The sequence below is a fragment of the Chaetura pelagica genome, unplaced genomic scaffold (genome assembly GCF_000747805.2).
Source record: "Chaetura pelagica isolate M959 unplaced genomic scaffold, ChaPel_1.0 scaffold71, whole genome shotgun sequence".
Lineage (NCBI taxonomy): Eukaryota > Metazoa > Chordata > Aves > Apodiformes > Apodidae > Chaetura > Chaetura pelagica.
The window spans coordinates 1,839,717-1,860,296 of NW_009952435.1; the positions used below are offsets into that span (position 1 = coordinate 1,839,717).

The following is a 20,580-nucleotide window of genomic DNA, read 5'->3' on the forward strand; positions in this document are numbered from 1 at the left end:
AGTAATTTGTTTGAAGAACAACACTTGAGAAAAAGTCACCAGTGGAGAAAATCAGGGCATTGACGTGACCTGAGTAGGAAAGTTGGACCCCTCAGAGCACATCTGGCATAAATGGGAAAAGCTTGGTTAAGAGTAAAAACAGACAATAATCAGTTTTGTTTTGATTTATTTTGTTTTGATTTATTAATTACAATTAAAACCTACATGTCTGTTTCACAGGCCTTGGATACAGACTTTAAAGCAACTCATCAGCTCACAAATCATAACAGAAAGCAGTAAACATCAGATAATTTTTCCATTTAGGTCATACAGACTCTAGATATGCTACTGTAGATATTATCCACCAATGATTATTTAATCTGTCCCCACCACCCTGGTCTTCAGGGTTCTCAGTTTTATTTCTCATTTGCTCCTGTCTTTGAGCAGTTCAAGTTTATGCATGTCTCAAGGTTTAGACTGCTGTTGTAAGGCAACTGCAATGGGAGTCCTGCTCCTCAAATGTGGTATTCTTACAGCAGACAATAAAACCCAACAAGAAACAACCATAAGCAGAATCTTATATGTAAAGGCAAGGGAAAATTAGACATTTAATCATTATAGTGAGATTCCGAATATAATATATTAGCAATACTTTCATAAATATTTTCAATATTTTACCATCAGTAATAAAATATAATCTGTCATTATTATTAAGTATTGCACTAGCACTCTACTAGTTTTTTAAAATATGTATGGTTACTGAAAAGTTACTTTTTCCTTCCTTTTCCAGTAGCCATGCTGTCTCCTTGGTGATGTGGATATTCTACTGAAGTACAATTCTGAGATTTTGTAATTATTTTTAACATCAAACACTATTAATCAGCACAGACTATATTAGCTTTTGCACACAAGGCACAATAAATCCAGGTTCACATATTAACTATTCATAAATGCAGTATTAGAGACACTTAAAGACACGTTGCAAAGTGACAGAACAGTAACAGCAGTTGTGTTCCTCTGTCAGAAATGTTCTTGTCAACACTTTTGTTCTTGAGTTGATTACATAGCCTAGATTTCATTTTCAAATGACCTAACATTAATAGTCTATGCAGGAACTATCACATGGGGAAAAGAGGGTTTGAGACACTGAATACTAAGAAGGCCTTCACCAATTACAATATTAACATAATCCCAGAATTTCAGAGAAATTTGAACAGTGAAATTCAGATTCCTATATTGGGCTGACCATGGGAAAACGTAATTCCATGGGTCTTGTCACTGCTATTTATTAGAAGATTTACTTATATCACTTCTTCAAAAAATAAAATAAGTTTTTGCTGCATCTATAATATTTTAAATTAACTCTTGTCCTAAAGTATTTGCCAAAAGGAGTTTTGGTATCTAGACAACAGCTTCTTCTAAAACTGATGCCCATATGCTGAAAATGTTTCATTGAATATCAGTTTTGGCAACATTTTCCCACAAATGCCTAGAGGGACCTGTGTCTGATTTTCAGCTGTTGGGAACGGTTTGCCTCTCCTGGGTCTGGATGTGCATCCTGCCCGTGTTCCTGTTCTGCAGCAGTTTGGGGCTCACACAGGCCTCCATCACCCAGCTCTGCTCTGGTTTCCATGGAGAAGTTCTACACCAAAAGCCTTTTACATTCAGCCTTGTGTTGCCTTACCTTATGCATTTCTTTTCCAACACTTCTTAGATTTTTATTTCCATTATAGCCACATAAACCTCAACAATTCCATTTCATTTCAGTGGAATTATCCCAGATTGACTCTGTGATAACTTTGACCAGAATCTCTTTTTTTCTTTTCCTGGACAGACCTGCTTATGTATTTCACATATGAAATACTGGTCTGCCTCATAGAGAAGGTGTAATTCTTCCCTGGCTCCTAGATTCTAGTGTTTTCATAACATAAAAGCTGTAAATTTGTATCAGCCTGGCCCCTATGTGCTATGGATTGTTTCCCAAGTCAGGCTGAACTGAATAACATTGTTTTAAAAAATAATAATAAAAAAATAAAAGGAACAACTGCCAGCATTTTCCACTCTCTTTAGTCTACTAATCTATTGAATTGTGCTGCTACAGATACACCCAATTTCATATTGGTTCTGCTAAAGAGAATGGTGCTATCAGAATTTCTGATACCATAGCTGAAATCAGTGTCTTAGGAATTGCTCAATCACCTGCTCAAATATTACTTGGTTTTGCCAGATTAATTTGTCATTCCTTTATTTCATCTGCCACCTGTGACATCAGTTCCTTAAAGAAACAGTAATCAGCGTTTCCCCAGTTTGCACCTTGAGGTGATTAGAAATCACCAGAAAAATCTATCCGGTCCATAGTCAGCTTCTTTAATCCCTTCTGGGGATGGAGGGATGGAGGAAGAAACCTGAATAGTTGTGCAAGTTGTTCAAGATGCTTTAGAACTTAAGATGAGCAGTAGAAGGAAAAGATTAGAACAAATTCAAATGTAGAAATCAATCCTACAGATTATTTTTCTTGGAATAGCTATTTATTTTGTTCTTTACATAGAAATAACTGGAATTTTTGTTTTCAAAATGGCAAAAGTACTTATTCAAGTCAGATATTGTTTCTGACTTTTATTCCACCCCTTTTCTGGGTCTGCCCTCAACAAGATGACATATCAATGGGTTAAGTCAAGTACACATCATTCGACTTTCTCCGGAAGTTAACTGTTTTCCAATATTTTCATATTCCATGCATCACTGTTAATGCAAGAAAACCACCAGTGGGGGCAGCACAGCATATTTTGGGGGGTTAGTTCCTTTAATTTCAATTTTTATTGTAATTTGTCCTCTTATTTGTTAGCTAATATCAGAAATAAAGACTAAGATTTTTGCCATCACATTTCTTAGCACATTCTGTCACAGATTGATTACACAATAAAGTAAGCAGAATGGTAGCCATGAATAGAAATCACAGCTCTGTTTCACAGAACATAGCTTACAGATTATTTTCAGGTAATCACTGCTTCTAATAACTTGCTTAAAATATAGAATACCACATTGCACATGGCTTTTGACATAACTTAAGGAAGAGCTTTTAAGAGGCCTCATTGTGAATGAACAAATAGCCAGCATTACCTATTTGCTGAGATTTGACAAAATGGCTGTTTTAAAAGCAAAACCTTGAGAAGAAAATACAAAACCTGCCACAAGGATGGGTAGTGTTCGTTTGTGCTCACTCCCCCCTGATCTGGCTATGTCATGAAGGAAGTCTGGAAGTCCTAACTTTATTTACCAAGTTACTGCAGCCAGCATGTCATGACATGATAGTGCTCCAAATCACAACAGCAACATTTGTGAGTGCCTGTTTAGATAGGACCTGAATAATGTTATAACCAGGTTACTGAACTTCCCCCAACTTGTTTTCTTTCTGAAGTCATAGTAATGTTAAATTAATTGGTTATAACACCTCAGTTTTACCCATGAAGAAAGCAGTGGGTGTGCTAGAGATTAATGGGGATGATGGAGCAAGCACTAACCTTTCCATTTCCATTGCCTGGTTCAAGAAATGCTTTTGAGTACCAACTGGTAGGAAACGACAGTTGGAGCCCCCATGGCTATGTGCATTGGCATGATGAAACTACAGTACAGAGAAGGAATGACTAAGGTTACAACACAACTTGCTGGCAAGGATTTTGCTATTGCAGCTGGGCTACATAACAACAGGTTTTGTATTTTTTCCTTCATAATTTCACTTTCCCACCTGCCTCTAAAATAAAACTTGGCAGCACAGAGAAAGCCGGTTAATTACCTCCTCCTCGCTGCTACTTCACTGCCGTTACTGCTGCTGGTGCTTTTGCTCCCATGTTTTCAGAAGATCAGTTGCCAGCTGTGAGATGTGCTGCCAAGCAAACTTGATGTGGGTGGATTCCACTGTGCGGGAACAAACAGCAAAACGTAGCACAAACTTATCTTGCAGGTGGCACGGGACCAGATGAATCTTCTTGGCCTCATTTATGATTTTAAGAAGTGCCTCATTTAGTTCATTTGAGCCCTGAAATAATTGTAATTCAATGGATATGGTGATGATTTTCAGAAGCAAGTCTGGAATACTACCAAGCAGCCAAACCCAAGTACCACAGGTAACATGCAGCCACTTTCTCATCTCTCAGTGCTTTGCCGTCAAAGTATTATACAAAGATGACAGTGCAATAGATCATTTTTCAGCCACAAAGAGATTTATGGATTAACTGGTGTTTAGAAGCAGGCTTCACACTGCAGCATTTGTGATAGCTGAATGCTTTTTTGTGACCTAAGGTTGTGAGCTATGTAGCTTCATATAAAAACACTCGTTACTGCATCCATTTCATTACACTTTTCTTAGATCTAATCAAACAAATGTGGGAGGAAGCTTTGCAGTGAACTGTACTAACATTTGTAAAACAAACCTTCCAGTCTTCACTTGAGCATGGCTGCTGCAAGAGACTCTTTTGAATATGAAGTTGGAAATCTTACCTTCAGTTAAGAAATAGTTAAGATAATGTATGCCTGGCATAAGTAAGTTTTACTGAGAAGTTGTGACTTGCCTGCTTAGCCTTTTCCATATAAAAAACAAAGCATAAGGGAGACAGAGTTGCCCATTGGGACTGAGGATAAATGCATTGTATTCATGTTTTTGGATCATATTAGAGTCAGAGCTGAACGAAAGTCAAAATCTTGTTTCAGGAAATTTGGATGAAAGCCAATTCGTGGCCTAACCATAGTCTTCTAAGAGATATTCCACTGGAATGGGTTGCCCAGTTAAGTTGTGGTTGTCTCCTCCCTGGAAGTGTCCAAGGCCAGGTTGCACAGGGCTTTGAACAACCTAGACTAATGGGAGGTGCCCTGCCTATGGTAGGGGGGTTGGAACTAGATGTGCAATGTTGCAGTTCAAGTCCCCTGCCCCTCAGTCCTACTGTACTCACGTAAAAGTTACAAGTATCCTATTTCTAAGATGCATTTTAACATTAATTACAGAGATCACAGGAAGATTTTTGAAAGAATTAAAAAGCAAATAAAGCTGCAAAACCAACTATAAAACACTTCATTAAAAAGAAAATTTAAAAAAATAAAGCTTGTTAGCTGAGGGTTTTTGGACAAGGAAGGCAAACAATGAAACTTTTGTTTTCAAGTTTCTTAGCTAGGTGTCCAGTATTTACATCATACTGAAAATTGTCTTTCCCTGTAGATCTGATTTCTTTCTCTGGAGCATCCAGCACAAGAGACCAAATGTAGATGAACCACATGTCTGCTCAAAAGTGACGATTCTTGTGTTGCTACATTCTATTTCATCAGGACTTTTCCATCAAAATAAATGCAGAGCACTGACTAACAGCTACCTCTGGATCTGCAAAACCAGTGCTTGCTGGTTCCATGTGACAGAGCAGACTACAACCAACATCTTATTGAGCACTAAAAGCCTCAGAACCTATTCCTCAAAATCATTCAAAATTTCTTGAAAGGAAAGAAATTATGTTCATGTTTCCACTTACTGGAAAAACTCCACATACTGTAATCTATCTGATCCCGTAGGAACAGACCATTTTTTTCTTTTATTTCACATAACATAAATTCAAACAAAATCAATTTCCTATTTTAGAGAAATTCCCCATCAGCTTATTGTTAAAGATTTGTTAGTTCCCTTAGCCAGTTGCATCAAACTCGGGTAACTGGGGCAACTGAATAACTGAGAAAAGAACTTGTGAAAAGTAGTAGCATGACACTACCCAGAAGGAGCCAAGATGTGCTTGTGAGCCCTCAGAAAAGGTGAAAGCTGATTCAGGTATCATGAGAACTGTAAAATACCAGGCTGTTATATTATTGCTTTGTGTTCAGATTCATTGTCACAATCTGGGCCTTTACAGAGGCTTTAGTTGCAAGCTTGTCTATTAAATTAATTCCTTACCTAAAACAAGCCATTGATCCCCTTGTAATGTCTGATCAAACAAGTGAACCCTCCCAACTGCTGCAGCTTTTATACCCTGAGTGCAGAGTGAGTTCCTATTGGGCAAGGTCTCTACAACAATGAACTTGGCACTTACAGACATTTGGGAGAAATGATAGGCCAAGAGGGGCAAAAGGGTCATGTTGAAAAAAAAAACAAAGGAGACCAAGGCTAAGGGCAGTTGGGAAGCTGGCATCCTATGCAACCAGTACTTACTCATGTATTGCTCCAGTTTGCCCAGTGTGACTATAGGATTTTATAAATGAAAATGTATTTTTTAAAGAACAACAAAACAACAAAAAAAGCTTACTATTCAAATCTTCATCCATTAAAGATATTATATATAAAAATACATATATAAATTGTCAATTAAATATATACACATGTAAAATTAAGTTGACAAGAAACATCTAATAGACACATTCATCATATATAGATGTCTAGGAAAATATAATCAAACAATCACCTTCATCAAACATTAAACACAAACTCATTAAACACAGAACATAACAGTAATTGTGTATGACCAGGTAGAGTAAGACCTTTTTTTTCCCTCACTATATGTTTCCGTACCCACATATTCTTGAATTTATCTTAAGTATTTTGTTCATGTTTTAACAAAATTGTCTTAAGCTTCTTTCTTTAATCTGCTTTAATCTACATGAACCCCTGCTACTTTCCTTAAAAAGGAATTAAGTATATTGGTTACAAAGACAAAATTCTATTGCAGGTTATCATATTGCTTTAAAATATGACAGAAGAATAGGAAGCCTTAGGTGCCTTACCTTCAGCCGAAAACAGACTAGTCCCAAGATAACCTCAGCACAGATCTCGAATCTTTCATCCTGAAGGACTAAATGTTCAAACAGATGTGACAGCCTGACATGCTGAGAAGAGAAAGATAGGATCTGTGTTGTAGAATTTTGATCTATCAAGAGAAAAGACGTGCTAACTTGTTTCCATCCCTAATATTTTTTCTCTGTTCCCTTTTCTGATATGTGCTAATATTCACATATCACCATATGTGTATGTGGTTTTACATCCCATTTATGACTTCCAGAGACCATATTGAGCTGTTACTATATTACTCTGTCTATCTTGGGCCATACTAACCTGTTTCTTAATTAAACATTTCAGCACAGTTTTATAAGTGTCATGAAAACAGATTAATAGTAAATAATGGTAATAATTCTTTTATAGGTTTTCTACACCCTCAGTTTTGGTTGAGGATGGCTGGAGAATCTGAAACTTATTGTGATGGAAGGGGGACATGCACAGAAATAGAGGAAATTATCACAATTCCAGTGCAAAATAAGTTGTAAAGATACACTTCTTAGAAGAGTTCACTTAAAAGGAGAATAACTGTGAAGAAGGACAGAACTTGCTCACTCTTCTGACCTCGGTGTTCAGGTTCAGTTGAAAAGAAAGGTGACATCAGTGTAACTGAGAAAAGTGATGGCAACCTCAGCCAATCTGCTTAAAAGCCACTGGGGAGAAAGGAGTGACATTGGGCAGCAAGCCAGAGCAATTATTTTGAAGCATAAGAAATCAGTGCTCTTCCAAAATAAAACAAATAGGGAAAATACCAACAGGCATCCTAACTACCAGCTGGGAAGTCTTAACATCAGTCAGTGATGCTTGCATGTTCATACTGCATTTTGCTTTCTTCCCAACAGAAAATTAATTCAAAAGCACTTGAAAAAAAAGAACCCATATCCTCATCAGGTACCTGCAGTACCTTATCCAGTGCCCCTCTCACTGGCTATCCTCAGTTTAGTGCTCCCTACATGAAAATTTAAGGAACCAGCTATCAGAATTACAGTTTGTCTTCATGCAACAGCCAGTCTACACCAACAATTATCAGCAACATCTACAATGATATTTAAAAGCTTCTTAGCTTTTATGTATTTATGATTACAAATTATTTTGTAAAAAATTAAAACCAAACTCCATTTCTTCTCCTTCCTTTGCACTTTGCCTTTTTGCAAGCTCAGGACAGATACCAAACAAAAATGAAACATTTCACTTTAGGCCAGGGTTGTATGTGGAACATTTCATTTTACAGGAGCTTCTTCCAAAAGGGAAAGAACATGAAAAACAGGAATTACAGGGAAAAAAAAATAAAAAAATAAGAGAGACATGTTTTGCAATCTAAATCATAGCTTTCTTATGTTTTTTTATTTCTTAAAATAGAAAACATTGTTTATATTGAATCAAAAAATCAATTCAAAATCCTCATGTTGGGCATACTGGTACCCTATGCAACCAGCCAATCTTACTGTTGTTACCACTTCCTCTCTGCTGTTTGTTACATCCAGTTACCATCTCCCCCTAAAATTAGAATGAAAGCTCTTTGAGTCAGGAACCAAACCAGTAAAACACCCAAACATTTGCAAGGCATTTGAATGTTCTGCTAATATTGTTCTGCTAATATAAACAGCATGAATTTACAGCTATGAAAATTGATTAGAATTATGTGTATACATACAGATACTTGTATGCAGAAGTGCATGGAAGCCATAACTGAAATATGCACAGGTGTTGTCATGATCTTTTACTGCCTCCTCTTGCCCTCAGGGTTTATAGCCTCAACCAAACTGATGTCTTTTACACAGCTCTGCAAAATTTCACACTACATATACTAGGTCTTGGAAATCAAAGACATAAAAAAAATCACGTTCAATGTGATGAAAATTTTGCAACCGTTCTGCTGAATGTAATCACCAACTGAATTTAATAAAAATTTACCTGGGTAAGAACTGGATAAAACAAGAATGAAGATTTGGCTTAGTGCAAGCAGTTTGTGCATGAAAATTCTGGACCTGTGCTATTCGTGGTATTTATGTCTCTACGTCTCTGTGTCTCACTTTTTGCACTAAAGGATTTTTCAGGAATTTGAAAAACATAAAAGCAAGGAAAATAGAGAATATTCAGTAAAACAAAAATCAAAATTCTGAAAGCATTTTGTATTCATGTTTGGGTGCATGTACTTCCTTCTATCCATAACCGAGACGTAACAATAAGCAACAATTTGTAAAGCCACTGGGGGGCACCAAGGGTTTTAGATTTTATAGAACTGAAAGGAGAGAAAGCGAAGTTTCGGCTGCCCAGCTTTGCTTAGCACAGTTTACCCAAGGCCCTGCACCTTTGAACCGTAAGCTGTTAACCTGAATTGCTTTTACATAGATTGTTGCAACCAAACATAATTAAACCCAATACAGTTAAACATTAAGTCTGTACGTTCAAAAGGCTTTTAGGTATCACACCTGCCTCTGTGAGTCCAAGAGCTGAACCCACACTCTGGATGTGAGCACAGCAATTGCTCACATGAGGACACAGATGGCTTTAGTGCTTCCACTTTTCAAGGTAGACAGGTAAACTGTGAAAATAAAGTCCTCTTTGGAGAACCACAGGCACTTAAACTAAGTATGGTAAAGCAGAAGAAGTAAAAATTTACAGGCTCTTCTCAGTTTTATGTACATGGCAACCTGACCTATGGATATTTTAACCATCCAAGTGCTTTTGATTTTGACACTTGTGTCATGCTGTGTCCCTGGTACCATTAACTTAAAGTTGATATAATGATATATTATATTAAATAATGTAAATATATTATTAATATATAGTTAATAGAAATAATATATATTCTTATATAATTTAATTAAAAGGTGGACATACAGAAACCAACTCAAATACTGTTTTTAGCAATATCATTTGTACAGTCCCTTTACCGTGTGTGTTCCTAAAATGGAATAATATGGACTGCATTAGAGGCCTGAAAATCTCAGTATATAGGAATGGAAAACTAGTCCTCTCTTCACAGTAAAATTTAGTAGATTGATGAAAAGAAGCTTGTAAGGAATTTTTGTGTATCACTATGTCAGATAAATAACCATTGATCTTCTGCAGTGAGAAAGGAAAAAAGAAAGGGGTCTAATTCATTTGGTTATTCAGGATTAAGGGAAATATGTTACATAATCACTAGTGGGAGCAATAAACTTGTGAGGCATTAAGATCTGGCTCCTTTTTAAATAAAATCCGAATTTCTGTATGCATATGTGTAAGTATAAATACATACAAATAGAAGTAACTAGACATAAATAGAAATAGCAAAACAGAAATAGAAATAGAAATAGAAATGCTCATACAATGAGGTGTGTAAACTGAATTTTGATTTTTGAGCAAAGTACTCAAGAACTAAAATAGTTTTTCATTGACAGGAGAGTACATAAATGTGTACATGCAAATAAGTCTACCAGCCTAACTTTGATCACTTCACACTTTTCCTCCTAGAGAGGAATGCCTTCCTTGCTCGTATCCCGCTACACGCTGAAGGAAAATGCTGTCAAAGAGACTTCTCAACAGCCACTCAGACTGTGCCACTCCCCAGCTGAAATGCTCTCTCTGGCACTGCTGTTCTGTACAGTTCCAGTTTCTTGGTCTTTGCTGTTAAGTATTAATGGAATTCATTATCCTCAGCAAAGAAAGAAGTATGTGGTACTTTGATTTCTTCTGGTCCTATGGAGGATTCATCTGAGTCCAAATATTCATGGGAAGCACAGAGAAAAACATTAACTGCTAAATTTTTCAAATTATTTCTGAGCTCTTTGAGAGGACTCAGAACAATGAAAGAATAAATATATGGTCAAGCAATTTGCAAATGAGCCATTTACGAACCCTGGGCCATTTGGGTTTTGTATTTTTACTGACTCTGAGTGTTTGGAATCAGTCCAGGAGACTGTTAGAGTTGGTTTTGCACTCTTTGTACATCTCCTCCTTGGCTTTGAGACTTACCTCCAAAATTTGTATTTTTCTCTCCCCACATCCTTCAGAGATGACTGTCCTCCCCTTTACCACTGCTTTAAAACTTATACTTTGAAATAGGTTAATATTACATGTTGTGTGGGAAATGACCACATAACTGGGAAGTCTGGAAAACAGAAGGTACTGTATCTAAATCCAAGGCACACATTTTCATCTCCCAGGAATATTTTAGTTCCTAAATGCTTTCCTCAGTACATGGAAATGCCAGATTGCAGTGGTTATGTAGTAATTTTGATTCAGGTCTTAAGGCTGCAGAAATAGCAAATGTATTTTTTCTTAAATCATACTAATAGATAAAAGAAAAAAAGAAGGGGGAAAAAAGACATTTTTTTGGTGGCAGTTATGTATATAAAAAAAAAGTTTGTGAACAGATCACTGCAGGTATCTTTGGCCTTCCATATAGAAGCTTGCTACTCACATAACAAATACGGTGGCTTCTTAAAGATGTTTTTTCCCCTCTATATTATGTCAGAAGCTCATCACTGTTGAAAATCCTTGGGATTTGTGTTGAAAATCACTTGGGTCTGCAAAAGAAGCCTAACTAGAAGTCTATCAATACTGGATAAATCTTGCTGCAGTTTCCTTTTTTTTTTTTTTTTCCAAGATGGTAAATGCATTTATATTAGGATTTGTATAAATTCCCAAAGGAACTGAATCCCTGGGTCCCACATCTCCCAGCGAGGCCCAGCCCTGCAGCCTTAGCTGCTGTAGTAGAGCATGAAAAGGAATGAAGTGCCCTACACACTGATATGTGGACTCCCAGGTATGCATCTCAAACGCAGATACCCTCTTCCCCAGCCCAAGGACCTGTTTCAAAGCTTGGCTCTTCTGCTTGGCTCTGTGCCTGGCCCTTTCCCTGGGATGACTCCTTCACAGCACAAGAGCCAGCTCTTCTTCCGACTTCCTCAGCTCCAGCCACTCTGCTCTTCACTTGAAGGCTTCAGTACCTGCATCTGCCAGTGTTCCCAGGTGTCTTCTTATTCTACCTATGTCCACTCTACGACCCACTGTTATAAATGCAGCTTCAGAAATAATTCTGCCATCTACAGGGCTTTACTTAAAACACAGCCAGAAGTCCCAAGTACACAAGATACAGTACCAGCTATTCTCTTCAAGGACTTCCTTTGCCAGCAATGGGGATATAAAAGCTGTTATTTGCAAGATGCTATGGCATGTTTAAACATATGACATCTCAAGAGATATCTTAAATGGTGCTAGAATCATAAAATCATAGCAAACTTGCTGAGGGTGCACTCAGTCCCACTGTCCATGTTGCCAACAAAGATATTAAACAGCACTGGGCCTAGTACCTACCCCTGAGGAACACCACTCAACACTGGTCTCCATTTGGACATTGAGCTGTTGACCACAACTCTTTGACTGTGAACATCCAGCCAGTGGTACCATCCATCAAATCCATATTTTTCCAATTTAGCGACTAGGATATCATGCAGGACAGTGCCCAGTGCTTTGCACAGATCTAGGTAGATGATGTCAGTTGCTCCTCCCTTGTCCATCAACACTCTGACCCCACTGTAAAAAGCCAGCAAATTTGTCAGGCATGATTTGCCCTTGGTGAAGCCATGTTGGTTGCTACCAACTGCCTCCAAATTTTCCATGTGCCTTAGCAGAGCCATCAGGTGGATCTGCTGCATGATCTTGCTGGGCACAGAAGCGAGACTGACTGGCCTGTAGTTGCCCAGGACTTCCTTTTTTTGCCTTTTTGAAAATGAGGGTTGTGTTTGCCCTTCTCCAGTCTGTGGGAACTTCACTGGGCTGTAATGACTTCTCAAATAGGATGGAAAGTGACCTTGCAATCTCATCTGTCAGTTCACTCAGGAGCTGTCATTAGATCTCACCAGGTTCCATGGACTTGTGCACTTTGAGGTTCTTTGAGGGACCTCGAATGAGCTCTTCTAACTCCTGCCCTAGGACCCTTTTTCCCCTGTGGGACAAGGTCTTCCCACCCAATGCCAGCAGGCCCAGTGTCCTGGAAATTGAACCATCCCAGAGTTTTGTCCCCTGCCCCCATCAAGTCTAGTTTAAAGCTCTCTCAATGAGTTCTGCCAACTCCTGGCCAGGAATCCTTTTCCCCTTGTTGATAGCTCTATGCCATTGTTTGCTAGCATACCTGGAGCCCTGTAAACACCTCCATGATTGAAAAACCCAAAGTTCATCTGACAGCACCAGCCTCTAAGCCATACATTAATCAGTTGTGCTTTCCTAGTCCTTTCAGCTTTTCCTGCTACTGAAGGAACTGAGGAAAAGACCACCTGTGCTCCTGATCCCACAGGCATTTGGCCCAGTTCTCTGAAATTCCTTTGCATGGCCCTGGGACTTGCCTTGGTCTTGTTTATAATTAGACAAGCACTTTTTGAGTGGATAGTCAGGGAAATGTCTGGGAGACAGAAAAATGGAGCTTGTCGAATGTAAAAGGCCATGTAATTAATATAGGGTTTCCAATCTTCTGTTTTCCCAGTGAGATATTTGGCCCTACTTAAAAACCTGGCATCATATTAAAATAAGTGCAGTCTCCAGAAATCTATCCTGAGAGAGAAACCCACTAGAAAGTGTAATGGTAGCCTGGTAAAGTGATAACAAACCTTGTAACAATTTTTCATCAGACGTGTATATATCATCATACATCAGAAGGGTATGTATCAGATTGCCACAAAGATGGCAGAACATCAAGATTGCCACTGTAGTAAAAATTTATTTTGGAAAGCCTCATTAAGGATAAAAATCCAATTCAGGGATCTGTACAGTCCTTTGAAAAATGCAGTGTGATAAGAATGAGAAGCAAGGAGCACACCCTCCATCCCAGAATCTTTTCAAATCAAAAAGACTTACTCATGCGGTAATTTTACAACCTTGGAAAAAGCCTTTCTTAGGAATTAATCTGTTTAATAAGAGAAAGGAATGTGTCTGCAGAGAGTTTGGTATACTAGACCAGACTCTTAGCTAATGGATGTTTTTATAAATATTTAGAGCCAAGTCATGGATCACCCCTCACTAGAAGTTTTCCTAAACTTCATAAAGATGAAAGGTATGTTTGAACTTGACTTTACTGCTACAGAGGAAGTGTATTTATAGTTTCAACTGATGCTGGGTGTGTTCTCTAGGGATTAAAAAAATCTTCTTTATAATTTAAGAATAAACTTAGTACTTATTCATGACAATGTTATCAAACTGTAAATTGTACACATCCTTTTTTAAAAATAAGAGGGATTTTAAATAGGAAACAAAGAAACTGCAGAGGTAGACATGCCCAATAAGTTACTGTATTATACTGTATTATCATTGCAGACCAATGACTTTAATCATAATCTAAAGATGCAATCAATGCATGCATTTCAATGAAATAAAGACGTTATGAATAAACATATTTTCCAAAAAACTCCACTGGAGTGCTCTGGCTGATTTTCAGAGGGAACTATGGTCACACATTGTAGAAATTCCAGATTCCTAGACTTGTCTTTTGTAAAGATTAACACAAAACAGACGACAGTTTTGATCCTGTTGAGGTATGAAATTGTGCTACTATGTGGGGAAAACAAGTTAGTTGAACCCAACTGTGCATTCTGTTGTGTGCAGAAGTTGTGGAGTGTAGATAAGTAGCAATCTGACCTTCCCTTGCTGCCCCACCACAGGCTACCCAAGAAAGCAATTTCAGGTCACCTTACGGATGTGCTCCTGCAGTCCCTTGACCCCGTACATCCTCAGCACAAACCAGAGCTTCAGGGAGCGGAACCTCCTTCCCAGGGGGATTTGCCAGTGCTGCAAGCCAAGGAGAAAGAAGGGCACCCATGTTAGAAGTCACAGTTGCACTGATACTGCAGAAAATGTACATTCTGCAATGATTTTTAAGATATTGCCACATCCTACAGGCTGTTGCTAGAGGTGAGTCAAATTGTAACAGAAATATTTATTTCTGTTTAATGCCCTGGTGTGACTGTTTAATGCTTCACATTTTCAAAAGAAAATTAGAAAAGGAGATTGGCGTCAGAATGGAAGGATGACAAGGAAAATCCAATTTTCTTTGCACATCCTGAATTCTCCTCGAAGGCTTTGGAAAAATACGTATCTTAGAACATCATGTACACTGGCTTGTTTATAGTTGTGGGGCTAGCATCTACATGACAGCCCCATTTTCCATTTCAAAATAACAGTATTTCTATTGGTTAAAGGTTAAAACACAAGTGCATTTTAAAAAAATTCACTATGTTAAGGGGGGAAAAAAATCTTTAGGACATTTCCTTCTACTGCCTAAACCTTGAGATATTACACACATAAGATGACTTCTGCTTTTCAATAGTTTTTTTTGAAAAAAAAATGAGTTTAAAGTTTCAGCTTGAGGAATGTTCAAAATTTATCAAGCTGCAACCTTCCAGGAAAGACATAAGGTTTTGAGGTTTATGATAGTAATAGAAAAAAAAGTCCTGGACAAATAAGTGTATACAAAAAATCATATTAATTATTTTGTTGATGCTCTACTTACCCGATAATCTGTTATAAGGCCTGGAAGTTAAAAAATAAATAAATAAATAAATAAATCACTTTATTTCATCACCACAGCCAAACCCTAAAATCATTCTAATGCTATTGAAAAAGCTGTCTTTTTGCTATCCTCTGTGTTTGCTGCAAACTTTAGCATCATCAGTTTCAACAGGACAATTAAAACCCAGTAGCATACTTGGCAGCATGCTACATGAGGGTGCTCGTAGTAAACATAATTCCTTAGCTAGTCAGAAAGTACTTCTAACAAATTAAACAGTTTTCAGAAGAAAAACCACAATTTTCCTTTCTGTTATACCTCAGATGACATGGAGATGATGGACTGAATACTGTGATTAGTTTCCTCTTGTAAGGAAAAGAAGTAGTAGATAAAATGACAAATATTAATGTTGTTTGAAACAGCTTGCAGAATCCCCAAACTCATTTAATCAATCATTCTATGCTTCTAACTACCTTTTATACTCATTTGTATATTTGTTGCTAATTCTTCAGCATGTCTAATAAGTTACTTGGAAATTTGATTCAGAATTGATCTCTTCCTGAGTGGAGAATAGTGTTCTGTGGCTTTTTGTGGCTTTTCATTTGATGTACTGAAAGCCCCTCATAAACACAAATTGACCAAGCCAGAAAGCAGACCAGGGCGGCAAGTAGAGAGCATTATTAAGTTAGCTTTTATATGGGCACATCCATTTTTTCCTTTAATAAGGTAATTAGACTGATTTCACAGTAAAGGAAACTGTGACATAAAACTGGATTACTTGCAGTAAACCAGTGTCAGAAATTAAACTGAGTAAAAATCTAAAGCACTTTTTTTAGGAAAATGTGGGAGCATCTGCTTTGTTTTCTTACTTTGCTTTATTTTTCTGAAGTGGAGCATAAGCTTCATAGGAAAGGATAGACTTAAATACCGAATGAAAGTGCTGCCTAAATGCTCCTGGATTTATGAACCACAAAGCACTATATAGAACTGCAGCTTCTGTGTTTGACAAAAATGTCATTTATGTAATTCTCAGCCTTTATATTTTCTGGGTATAAAAAGGCCGTATTTCCTGTGTTACAAGCTCTCTTGCCAATTTCCTCTCATCTATGCAGTCAAAACGTAAGAAAAAAACACAGCCCTTCCTACCTGCAACATACAGCCATTTGGTTCTTTAACTGTTAATAGGTTATTTTCCAGATGAAACAAAACCAACACTCAATAACCTACAATGATTAACCTGTTCCTGGACTTCAGACAACTAACATGCTTGTCTTGGCTCAGTAATGAGGTAACTTGGTAACATTCATATTATTATGCATTGTAGCAGCTTTTTTATTTTATTTTATTTTTGATAGCTGCAAGGCTGGTATCAAAGGGAGTAAAGCAACTGGTGATAGATAAATAATCCTACACTCCTGTAAGGGGCTATGTCTAATGATCCACAACAACGCCTTTCACAAGCTGTGAAGCAGAATGCAATCAATGATTAGCCCTTGATTACAAGCCTTAAGTCTTACATCTGTATTTAACCAGGAGGAACTGCATTGTGGGAGCCTATGTGGCATTCACAATAGAGTGTAAAGCTGCATTCCTTCTAACACTGTCATTAGGATTTGACCTACATCTTGGGTTGCCAGGCAAGCTAGTATAATCTTCCTGGTTTGATGATGCAAATCACATAAAATTGTAATTAATGACAAAATAAAGACTTTCCCCTTGGGGGCACATATAATTGCCATATGGTTATGAAAAGTAATTGCTCACAGATAGATATATTTTTCTGCTCATTTAAATTCTTGAGTGAGAGATGAGTGACATCAAAAATGCTACTTCATTTGCCTTGTAAACCATGAGGGAATTCTCAAACCTGAGACATACTCAGAAAATAAGACCCTTGATTAAATAAGTCCTATTTCCAGGAGTGCTGACATCCCATAAATCATACAGGGACCAATAGGAACAGTAACAACCTAGCACCTTGGCAAATTTTACTGATTTTATTGAAGACATACGTGTGGATTGATTTTAGCAGTTTAACTAGAGGTATTTGCATTTGAAAAGCATTGTCCAGCTCTTTGGAAAATTTATATCAAATAGTAATGGAGCATAGAAAAAACTTAGCACCACTAGACTGCTAGTAACCAACTGATCTATCTGGAATCACCATGTCCAGATCACATAATGTATTATCACAGCTTCTGAAGGTGAGGGGAAAGGTGAAAAACATCCAACTGGGGACGACGAAGTTTTCAGGTCAACTAGGTAGCCTCACTGAAAGCACCTAGATTTAAAAAGGGTTTTATTTTCTTCTGATGTTGTTTCACTCGGGGAAAACCTACGGTTCTTGTATCAGCACTGTCAGCTGGCAGAAGGATGTATTTTCACTTTACTTAAGGTTGTATTCTTTCTCCTCAAGATAAGTATCACTCATGTATATTAAGTAAAAGCTTGTAGTAAGTGTAAGCTTGGTGTAAGTACAAGCTTGATGTAAGTATATTTGTCGTAATTTGTATTTTTCTTTAAAAAAGGCAAAAAAAAAATAATCTTTTTTAGCAATCTTAGCCTTTGGAGGGTGAACCCCAGCTCCAGAGTTACTGCATTTTGCTGTTTATTACACTTTCAATATCTGCATTGCTTGCAAATGTAGAAAAGTGATAAAATGCAAAATTTCTGCCAGTTCAGGATTAAGACAAAGGAATCAATTTTTCTTAGGGCCTTATAGTGAATAGTGGATTCTGCATGGTATTTAAATGTCCATGAGTTCATAGCCACAATTAGAGAGAAAAGTACTCAGGATACACTTTGAACACAGATCAGTACCAGCAGTTCCAGGAAAAATATGAGATAGAGTAAATGGTAAGAACATCCACCTGTGATTCAACCTCTTGAGAAAGTTATGAGGGAACTTGCACCACATATTGACACTGCACTGCTGTGACCTTTTTCACAATTAATCTGTTATTAACTGAATTGTAAAAACAGGCTTCAGGATGACAAATACCACTCTGCAGTTGCTAGGTATGTGGAAGGAGCAGCACTAATCCATTAAGGAGCTTTGTACAGGGCCTATGATTTGTAAGTTCTTTGTGAGCATTTTGTGAAGGGCTTTTGTGAGTGTTTTGTACGAGGCAGACAGATAGCCTGCACTTACCTCCTTCACTCCAATCAATTTAAGAACATGAGAGCAACAAGATAATGTCCTAAATAGCTATCATTCAAAACAGAGCACAGATACCAAACTCAGCTCACCTTTTCTTTGTCATTTCAGGGAATGTTTGTTCTCGACAGGGATATTTCAAAATTTGAATCAGAGCTTGCATGCATAACTAAGAAAAAATGTTACAGACTTCAGAAACCCTAAAAAACATATCAGATCTTGAAACCATTTTGGAGAAATGTATGTTGGGGAAGGCAGGTTAAGGGATTTTATACACAGCACCCAATATGTTTATCTGACTACCAAAAGATCATTGAGAATTTTCCCAATGCTCCTACAAAGACTCAGTTGCAAATATGAAGCCTGGGAAATTCCAATACAAAAGTATTAAGATAATGCTTTATAAAATGGCTTTCCATCAATTGCTTTTGATTCTCATGAAAATCACACTAGATCTGTTTGTACACAATTCTTGGGGTATTTTGAAAATGGAAATAAGCTCCTAGACAACTTAAGTGGTGTTAAGAATTTCAGTTTTTATCTTAAATCCTTTTTTCCCAGTAAGTATCAGTGTGCAAACAGAATAACAATATTCTCATTTAATTATAAAATTACCAGACTCCTGATGGTGATGCTGCAGGTAAAGAGGTTCTAATTTAAAGGCACCTGTTAAATCTGATCTTTTCTTCACCCTGTATAAAAAAAAAATAAAATTTAAAAATACTTGAGAAACTTAAGAATTAAAATGTAAGAGATTACATTTCCACAAGAAGTGAAGGCAAATTGAATATGTTTAAACTGGCGTATTTCCTGAGCACAGCCTGTGCCATTTTCAGTGCTTTTTCACAGCCGTATCAGTACTGTAATTACAAGTAGTAAAGTGCAAGGCTCAGCAGAAACGGGCAGCATGACTGCACGACTGCATATTTAAAAACAGACAAGAAACAGAGAGGATCTTTTTATGGTGATAGACACTCACACCAGAATGTGAGACTAGCTAAAGCAATGCTAATGTTTGCAGTCAACAGAAGTTGCCTTGAAATTACTGCAGTACAAAGTTGTGTGGGAAGAGCTGTGGCTTCCTAGACACCATAGAGAGCCGTGCTGAGGCTCTGGGGATGCTGGCCATGGGCTCTCCATGCTGCAGTGGTGGTGGCAGCAGCCAGTGGTAGGGACAAGCCACCTGGTCCAGACTCAGGCTTCCCTTTTGTACCTTGAGCTGGATCCAATATACAATGACCGACAGACACACTGTAGCACAATGTAGAACTGAGAAGGGCACCTTCCTAGTGCCAGTGGTGGTATAATGAAACTGAGGTTCCAAAGCCAGTGGGTCTCTTTGAGAGAGAATAAGCTACATCTTGCCAATGGGTAACAAAAAAGATCTTCCTGGTTTATGCATCACTCTCTGTGTAAGATTGACTCACCTCTACAAAATACGGAGTATATAGAAATACGGAGTATATAGAGGCAGAAAAAGAAGAAACCAGAAATCAAAAAGAGAGGGACTGCTACATAATTATATTAAGCCTATAGGTATTTCACAAAGTAAGCAATAATTATGACAACATAGGGACACTCTAAATGACAAAAGTCTAAATGACAAATCTCTTATGATTTTCTCTGCATCCATTTTGTTATGGTTTTGGGTTTTTTTTAACATTTAATGTAAAATTCTAAGTAAAAATCTAATTTGCAATATTTTGCTGTGTATGTATAAATGCACAGGCCAGTACATACTCCCAGTCTCATTCATGTCTAGATTAGGCTCTTAAAACATCTTATTCAAACAAACAAAAAGCCCTTCTCTCACTTTTCTGTTCAGGAAGCTACCAAGGTTAAAAAGGTATTTGCCGGCAGGTATCGAAACTACATAGCTGGAGATAAGTAAGCTTATGCACATGAAAAATAGTAAAAGACATTTAAAAACTCTCAAGGAAAACAATTAATAATCTATTTGTGTGTTGAAAATACCCTCTGGACAGAAGGAGGAAACTATTATCTGAAAGCAGCTTTAATTCAGGTAAATATTGTGCATAAACCTTAAGTTGTTCTACTGTAGTTTATTTGATACATTTGATTATTTTGATATATTGATGTTTCAGTAGCTCATTTCATATACAACCAACCCAAGTTATGAGCAATATTTTTAGTTGCTTT

The 20,580-nt window shown here is 37.4% G+C and overlaps 1 protein-coding gene across 5 annotated transcripts in view; it reads right to left on the reverse strand.

Moving 5' to 3' along the window:
• Nucleotides 1–3,591: 3,591 nt before the first annotated feature.
• Nucleotides 3,592–20,580, reverse strand: part of DDC (dopa decarboxylase (aromatic L-amino acid decarboxylase)) — a 46,618-nt gene continuing 29,629 nt past the window's right edge. For all 5 annotated transcript variants that reach the window (XM_010008347.1, XM_010008345.1, XM_010008349.1 and 2 more), the window contains 5 exons: nucleotides 19,036–19,112; nucleotides 15,267–15,286; nucleotides 14,447–14,545; nucleotides 6,730–6,831; nucleotides 3,592–4,015 (listed from right to left, as the gene is read on the reverse strand). In XM_010008347.1, the coding sequence (XP_010006649.1) occupies nucleotides 3,800–4,015; nucleotides 6,730–6,831; nucleotides 14,447–14,545; nucleotides 15,267–15,286; nucleotides 19,036–19,112 (514 nt within the window). In that variant the 3' untranslated portion in view covers nucleotides 3,592–3,799. The remainder of the gene's footprint in view (nucleotides 4,016–6,729; nucleotides 6,832–14,446; nucleotides 14,546–15,266; nucleotides 15,287–19,035; nucleotides 19,113–20,580) is intronic.